Source organism: Protobothrops mucrosquamatus, unplaced genomic scaffold, assembly GCF_001527695.2.
Source record: "Protobothrops mucrosquamatus isolate PMUCROS unplaced genomic scaffold, P.Mucros_1.0 scaffold9472, whole genome shotgun sequence".
NCBI lineage: Eukaryota > Metazoa > Chordata > Lepidosauria > Squamata > Viperidae > Protobothrops > Protobothrops mucrosquamatus.
The window spans coordinates 368-9,194 of NW_015395263.1; the positions used below are offsets into that span (position 1 = coordinate 368).

An 8,827-nucleotide genomic window follows, 5' to 3' on the forward strand; every position below is an offset into this window, starting at 1 on the left:
TTTGTCTTTAAGAAATTAATATGACACTTTAAATATCCATTTCTAATATTGCTTTTCAAAATGACTTTTGTACAGCTGAAAGTAGTTACTTAAGAAAAACATTCTTGATAAAGTAAATATATGGTGACCAAATTTAAAAACATTTTTTCTTCTGTTGAGTTTCTTAATGCTTTTTGATGCTTTGATATATTTTTTTTAGATAGAGCAACTTTTCAGACTTTTAAATACCACCAATTCAGTGAAAGATATCTAGTCTTCCAATGTTTTGCACTAACAAATCTTGTTTCTAACCATGTGGAATTGAATAAATGTCTTCGTATTGCATCAAGTCTTTATCAGCTACTTGTTTTTCTGATTAGGCTCGAATGATGGCAACCATTGGGGTAACTCGAGGCTTAGGAGACCATGATCTCAAAGTTTACAACTCCAACATCCACATTAAACCTTTCTTATCTTGCGTTCCAGAGGTGAGCACAACAAAACTAATGTTCTGGACCTTGAGATATACAGGCAGTCCTTACAACAGTTCATTTAGTGACCGTTTGAAGTTACAACAGCACTGAAAAAAAGTGACTTATGACCATTTTTCAGACTTAACGACCATTGTAGGATTCTCATGGTCACATAATCAAAATTCAGACACTTGGCAACTGATTTATATTTTTGACGGTTGCAGTGTCCTGAGGTCATGTGATCACCTTTTATGACCTCCTGACAAGCCAAGTCAATGAGGAAGCCAGATTCACTTAACAACCATGTTACTAACTTAAGTGTGGCAAGAAAGGTTGTAAAATGGAGCAAAATTCACTTAACAAATTATTTGCTTAGCAACTGAAATTTTGGGCTCAATTGTGGTTGTAAGTGGAGGAATACCTGTATTTATATTGTGTTCTGTGTATCTATATCTACGTGCTTGTGTGTCTGGATGTTTGTATACTTGGAGATGGGCATGCTTTGAAAACTCTGGAACTCGATTAATGCAACTCTTCACACAAATATCACCTTCCATATTTACATATTTTAGCCCCCAGACCTTCTCAAATAGGCAGGAACAAAAAATTGAAGGTTTAATGGTGAAAAAAAATTAAGTCCTCCATAAATAGATAATCTGGTTGAAAACTGTGGTCGCCAGTAAGTCTGGTGATACCATGACATGCCCCCTTGTAGACCCCTGGTGTGAGAGACAGATCTAACTTCCGTGTCCTTAAAGATAAGCTTTCCCTTTATTTGTTTTAAGAACAGTATACCAGAATATTTGTGTTTTCTTTCTGTTACAAAGTACATTCTTTAATTACTTCAGGATTTCTTTGAATGGGAAGTGGTATAGAAATGTTGAAAATAAATACAGCAGTACCTCGATACTCAACTGCTTTGAAACTCATTGAATTTGGTACGCAATGTATTTTGATGAGAAATTTTTGTCCCATTACTCATTTGTTTGGTACTCAATGTGCAAGCTAGAACTTGTTGGTTTCACTTGCCTCGTGTCTAGTTACCCTTTCAGCCGAAACAAAGGGACATGTGTTAGTCACATGGCAGCTTTTTGCCCTGGGCACATCCACTTGCAGTCTTATCTTAGTTTCTGTGGTCATTTTGTGTATTTTTGCACTGTTTTTCTCATCAATACAGGTAAAGTGAAGTTTTTATTTTATTTAATCTAAGTATTTATTAAATTTTAGGTTTATTTCTCATGTAAAGTAATGCTATATAACGCTATCTTTTTACTTATTGTCTTAAAAATGCGCATTGTCTTTAGTTTGGGAATTTATTTTGTTTAGTTTATTTCCATTATTCCTTGTGGGAAAAATTTGTTTGATACTCGTTTTCGTACTAATTGTGCCTCCCAGAACCAATTAACGATGAATACTGAGGTTGGTATTGTAAAGATATTTTATGGGGCATTCATGACCTCTGGAAAGTGCTGGACATTTCCTTTTGGAGAAATTTAGAAGAATCAATATTCCGTTGGGAATTTTCGAATAAAGTTAAAATTAAAATGTCTTTTTCCCATTTTTATAAATCAGCCAATACAAATCTGGACAAATCTGTTCCATTTTCTCCAATATTTGGCTTTTAAAAGCCAGTAGTCTCAAGTGCTTTCTGCCCATTCATGTTTTTTGTAAGTTCAAACCTCTGAGAATTCCTACCATTTTTAATTGGCAGGTTCATAATGATAGTGATCCCTTAGGTACCTTTTTTCGTGATGCAAATTCATAACAGAGTTGTATCTTCATGTTTATCTGCAGGTGCACATTTATGATCTCACACAGTATGAGCACTGCCCTGATGATGTGCTGGTGCTGGGCACTGATGGCCTCTGGGATGTCACTAGTGATCAAGAGGTGGCCACTGTGGTCATTGATGTATTGATGGGCTATGAGCCCAATGATCCTTGCAGGTAAGTAGAGTTGTATTTCCTTTATTTCAAGTGTTGGGGATGACACTGTGCACTGGCTAGAATGGTCCTTTCTGAAACACTTACTGTCAATCTTAGTTTGTATTCTTTGTTTTGCTTATTATCAGGACACCATGTTGAATTAATTTTATGTAACTTGGATGCAATCACATTTTGTATTAAATAGAGCACTAACTAAAAACTGGGAGGGAGAGAGGGCTTCTAGAGTCCGCAGTGTTCCACAGGAGAGAGAATCACGACTTATGATCAGTCACTTAGCAACAGTTAGAAGTAATTACATTCATAAGTTGAGGATTACCTGTATTCAAAATTCTGTTCAGTACTATTTTCAAGGTTAGTCACATGTTTAGGACCTCATGGATAGAATTGCAACTTTTTGGAAATGCATTTTTGAGAAGAAAAACAGGCAGATTTTTCTCCCAATCTTCCATTCATGATGGCAACCTTCCATAACTTTTTTTCCATCTTGAAGTTTCTTTCCAGCTTTTCACGTATAAACAGATTAATAAATGGGTAGTCTTTCAAATATGGGATAGGGCTATGGAATGGAAACACTTCTTGCTGTTTATTTTTAATTATTTGTTTGCTTATAAGCCTTTGATTCTGCTTTTTGTAAAAATACAGAGGCAATTCACTACAGAGGCAATTCATGGCTGCTTTTAATAGCTCACATTTCTGCCAAGTCTATGCTATACATGGAGTTCCCTCTGTTACCACCTTGCCATGTCCTTTGCTGAAATGAATGAAGTATTTTGTTACATGATATTATAGAGATTTGGACTCTGGTGCCCCTGAATGAAGTCCAAATAGTTCAATTCATTTTACTGTAAGTGCTTCTGATTATTTCTGTTATTTCTTAGCAGCTTTCTGGCTGAATCTACTACCAGCTTGTATTAAAATCGCAAGAGGATAACTTTAAGCCATTCTTTTTTTCCCCCTTCCTCTTCACAATCAAGCAATTAAAATTATGATGAGGTGGTTATAGTGCACCTTACTTCATAATAATATGTTAGATTTCTTGCCATTTTCACGTGAATAGCAATTAATTAATTAATTAATTAATTAATTCTCTTCCAGGTATACCATGGCAGCCCAGGAGTTGGTAATGAGATCCAGAGGGGTTCTGAAGGATCGTGGCTGGAGGCTGGCCAATGACAAACTGGGCTCTGGAGATGATATTTCTGTTTTTGTTATTCCCTTGGGTGGTCCAGGAAACTATTCCTGAACTCTGAGCCTCCAGTATACAGAGTTCTTGATTTAAAATGGTAAAAAATGCAACTTAACTGAAGATTGTAGATTCCCTTGCTGTTGAAATATTTTTGTTTCACAAGTCTTCAGAAGTGGATTATAAAACCCAATCATAAAGACTTCAGTTTACATCAGTTTTCATCTTTTTCAAGCAAGTGAGAGCCGTGACACATAGCCGAAATCAAAGCCTTTCAAGAATTACTACCATAAGTTCTTGGAGTCCTCTGGAAATATTTAATTCTCAGGGCTGTGTGAAATCTGGGGTGTGGTGCCAGAGAAAGAAAACTGACTGTGGGTTCCACTGGCATGGAAATGGTCTTCATACTGATTGTTAGTCCTGGAGTATCCTTGATCCATTACAGTACTGAATCACTTGTAAATATTTATTTTGCCCCATGACTATAAATGGACAATTCAGAATGCCAAGGACCACCTCATTCTGATTCACAATGGCAATTGTGCCTACTTGTCTAGAAAACACTGTCTTACTTGGCAATTAATTGTATGTGAATTGCTAAAAAATAATGTCAAGTAAGTGTTGTTGACTGATTGCTAGTTATTTCTCAGATTTCTCCCAGGCAGAATATGTGTTTTTTCCCTCCAAAAGTTGGATTTCAAGTTGAATACTAAGTAAGAAGTCATTTTAAAAGTATCTCTTATTTAGCAGGGATTTTTCTGTATCATATTAAATACTGTACATCATTTAACAAAATTTGCTAATTTTATAGGAGTCTCTCCTCTGAATGGCAGTGGGTGGGTACAACTGATTTGTACCCTAGAGAATATTGTTGAACAAGATCTTACCTTGTATTTCTTCTTCTACAAAGTGGTGGAACATCTGGTGATCTAAATCAACAACTGAGCCTTAAATAACAATATAGAGACATTTTCTGCAGGATAGGGCATTGCAAATATGTACCTAAGGCAACTACACCTATAGTTAACATTGTAGAAGAGATTTTATTTCTAGTTCAGGTCACCTGTGTTCTTTTATGAAACATTCAAAAATTTCTGCATCTCAGCTCTACCTCTACAGCCCAGAGCCCTGAGTTCTTGGCTTAATGAATAAAACATATTCTGTACTGATTTAAATCTGTCTGGCAATGGTAGCTACACTTTATAACTTGGTAACTATTTCAGTTCAAAGGGACCCAGCAACTCACAATCTGCAATTTACAATACAGGTGTGAGCAATTGAGTGATAAAACACAACAAAGGGGGGGGGGATTGAAGACTCTCACATTTATTAAAAACATTCATGGATCATTTCTAATTCATGAAAAGTATATGCAATGACAAACTTGTGCATCTTTAGAAAACTCCTTTTTCCATTTACTGCAAAAAAATAACATGGCTATCTCTCCAGAAATGAATGGGTTTTTTTCTCTCCTTCTCTTTTCCTTAGCCTTTATCTTATTTCTTTAAAAATAAGTTATAGGCGTTAAAGAAAACATTTCTAATCTTATTTATATTTCTGTTTTAAAATATTTCATTTAGAATTTAGACCATAATTTGTCTCATTTTTGCTAGGGAATAAGGTCCATTGAATTATTTGGGTCTTCTTTGACACTTCCCCATTATGTAAAGGCTGAGCTTGAAAGCTTTGATTTATTTGTTAACAATGTGAGGTTTTAAATGTCTGATGACAGATTAAAACATAGACTGAAAGGCTATGGGTATTCATTGGCATAAAGTAAAAACCAGTCAAGAAATAATCTTACTCGAAAGCACTTCAGTATTGATTTCTCTTCTTCTTTTGACCTGCTGTGACTTTATGGTGATTGATGTGTATCATGTCACTTGTGAAAGATGAAATAAAGTGAATGCACCTCTTGGGAACCACAGAGGCATAATCAGAAGATTAGATCATCCTGTTAAATATCTGTGACAGAGTCAAAGTTATGGCATACTAAAGGCTGCATCCAAACATACCTTACACTGATAGTTGACTTCAAGTGTTAATTCTAAGACCGTGTCAGAATTTACACTCTGCTTGCTGGCTGTATCCTCAGAGTACTGAGTCTATTGCAGCGGTGAATTTACATGCATTCAAGCAAACTCAAACTCAAACTCAAGGGGACCTTTTATCACATGCAAATGAATAAAAAGTTAAATTCCAGCTCAGATTTTCCACTTAGTGGCTCAGGTTCACATAACCTGGTAATTTGTCGTTAATCCGTACTCAGTTTACCCTATTTGTGGGCTGCCAAGGCACCCTGGATCATAAACTGACCAGATGGATCATGTTCATATAACATGTTAAAATGTCATTTTAGTTTTTAGTTCAGTGTGACTCACAAATTACATTGGAAGAACATAGCTTCAAAACTTGTAGTCCTATTCCTCAATAATTTAAACTTCCCTGAAAATTATTTGGAACACATATACTTTGTATGTCACATTAAAAAAAAGCCTAGTCATTATACTATTACAATTAGGACAGAATTAGGAATACTGTAAGGACAAATTTACAATGAAAATATGAGTTAAGTGAAAATCTGATTTAAAAAGAAAAATATTTCAGAGTATTTAGAAGAGACTGCACTGAACAAATACAATGAGTGTTGGGTGACTGCTGCTTGAATGCACACACAGAGACATCCATGGGTTTGTCAGTTGCCTGAAAAGTGTCTCTTTTCACTATATGCCTTGAAAGGAATCACAACTTCAGTGGATCCCAATTATATGAATAATGTAAAAAATCTTACGTTTCAGCCTATTAGAAGAAAATAAGGTTATTAAATATTAAGATTAAATGTGTGTTATGTATGTGTACACTTTTGAGAGCAAGCAACTAAATTTCATTTTTAATGTGTGCCATTGTGCCCACAGTAAAAAATGACAATGAAGGTTTATCTGTCTATCTAAAGATTATTTAAAAAATCATGTTTCCTACCTTAAACATTTCTATCTCCTCAGCTATTTTTACTGAATTTCTTTATTCAAGTTCTTTTGTAGAAATTTCATTAAAAATGAATAATCTTCATTTTAGTTCAGAAGAACAATCTTGTCATATATAGTTGTGAAAAACATTCTGGAAATTAGGAATGGCCAATAGAGGGCAGCCGTGTTACTTGGTTGCATTGACTTTGGCATGTACACACTCACCAAGGTTAATTTTGTGAATTCTCTCAGTTCAGCCTTGGTGGGAAAGTTTGTATGAAATTTTGCTAGTCCCTCTTCAGAGCCATGGATAGCTGTAAAACACTTTTTTTTTAGTTGCTGCATAACATTCTTCCAGCCTGTACAAGTTAGGAGTACTGTACTTTTTCTATACAGGAGAAATTGATAAGAAGGAAAAGTGATTAATCTTAATACATAGGTTAATGAATCACAAACTAGCCAACTACTTTTTGTTTGTTAGGTTATATTAATGAAGTTAATAGTTCACTATATTATATAAACTGAGAAAATGCAGTTAATAATCTAAAGCTTTGTCAAGCAAAGCTTATTACTAGACCACCCGTCTCCCCGTCTCCATTTGGTCATAATTTCAGAGATATTTCATGACAAGATTCCTTGAACTGTTGACTGTTATAGCAGTCAAACAGCACAGAAAAGTTTTATGACGTTTTATGTCATAAACTGCTTTAATATTTATGTCGTAAAATGATTTACAAAATTTGCCAAAGTTTAAGAGTCAAGGGCCCCAAATTTTGGACGCATTCTCTTAAGTTAGTCCATCTGAGGTAACTCGTTCAAGATGTTTTGCCCGATGGTACACCATTTTGCATTTAAGGATTACAGAAATCAATTTTAGTGGTATATGGAAAGATGAAAACACAATTTCTGGATAAATTTTGTTATTTTCATTGGGGTATTCACATTAATGTCTAAAGATTCCCTAAAAGAAAAGAAGCAAGTAGAAATATTTTTTCTTTCAGTCTTTGTTATGAAGTGGATTATTTCTTCACTTTAAGATGTGTGGACTTCAACTCCCAAAATTCCTCACCCAACCTTGCTGCCAGGGAGATTCTGGGAGTTGAAGTCTATGCATCTTAAAAGTTGCCGAGGTTGAGAAAACATTTTTCTAGATCAGGGGTCCCCAGCCCCCGGTCTGTGGACCGGTACTGGGCAGTGGCATGCCAGCAACCAGTCCGCACAAACAAGCAAAGCCCCATCCATGGGATGGAGGCAGCACAAAACCATGCCTCCTCCAGTCCGCAGAAAACCCTTTTCCCACGGAACCGGACCCTGGTGCCCAAAAGGTTGGGGACCTCTGTTCTAGATAATCACTTTTGCTTGAGGATTTGATGTTTATGCTTCATCCTACTCCCTGCTGAAATATTTTCTTATAACTAAAAGTATTAGCATTACATATTTTTCACGGATGTGCAATATCTGTGAAAGAAAAATCAGATGTACTTTAGTGCTAATTTTTGTGCATTTCTAAAAGCTTAATCCCATTTTAAGGAAAAAAAGAAATGTCTATACAATGTCTTCCAAAATAGATATCCATGCCACTTAATCAAAAATATCTTAGAAATCACCAACAAACTGTTACAACCATAGCACACAAACCAACTAAAGCCTTCCAAAACATCATAAGTAAACTAAAAAACCAAGCAGCCCCAGAAAAAAAAAAGAAATCATCCACAACATACAACATTAAGGACTGCCACAGGCAGAAGACTAGCAGAGCGCATCCAAGAACATCTACTACTGGTAGCAGTCAGAAAAATCTGATGAAAACTTTCACAGCACACAGATATAACCATAGTTTCAACTGAGAAACTGAACATCCCAGACCAAGTCCAAAAAAATGCTAGAGAATTCCTGGAAACCTGGCACTCAGTGCCATCAACAGGCACTAGACATAAACAACATTTACATACCATTCAAAGGAGATAATCAAAAAGACAAAAAGGAGACAAAAAGACCAAAACACCTCACCAGCAATCAACATTCAAATGAGCAGCAATTAACACCAAGATTAACATTTGACCAACAATCAAGAAGTAAACAACCCAGTCAAGGAACTACAAACAAGCTAATTAAGGAACTACCAAGACCACCCCCACTAACACTGACAGGGCAGGCCACTAGTATAAAAAAATGAGACCAAACCCTAGTCCCTTCTAGCAATGATGATGTTACCTAGTTTGGTAATGAAACATTTGCAAGGAAATAACCAAGCTCAGAGAGCATCAAGGACCCCGGGAT

The 8,827-nt window shown here is 35.7% G+C and overlaps 1 protein-coding gene across 1 annotated transcript; it reads left to right on the forward strand.

The window, feature by feature from the left end:
• Positions 1 to 359: 359 nt before the first annotated feature.
• On the forward strand, positions 360 to 4,879 carry LOC107300988 (protein phosphatase 1J-like; the record flags this gene model as incomplete). The annotated part of the gene is made up of 3 exons (XM_015830261.1): positions 360 to 467; positions 2,247 to 2,398; positions 3,494 to 4,879. Coding segments are annotated over 3 exons (408 nt in total), but the record flags the coding sequence as incomplete, so codon positions are not given.
• Positions 4,880 to 8,827: the final 3,948 nt, after the last annotated feature.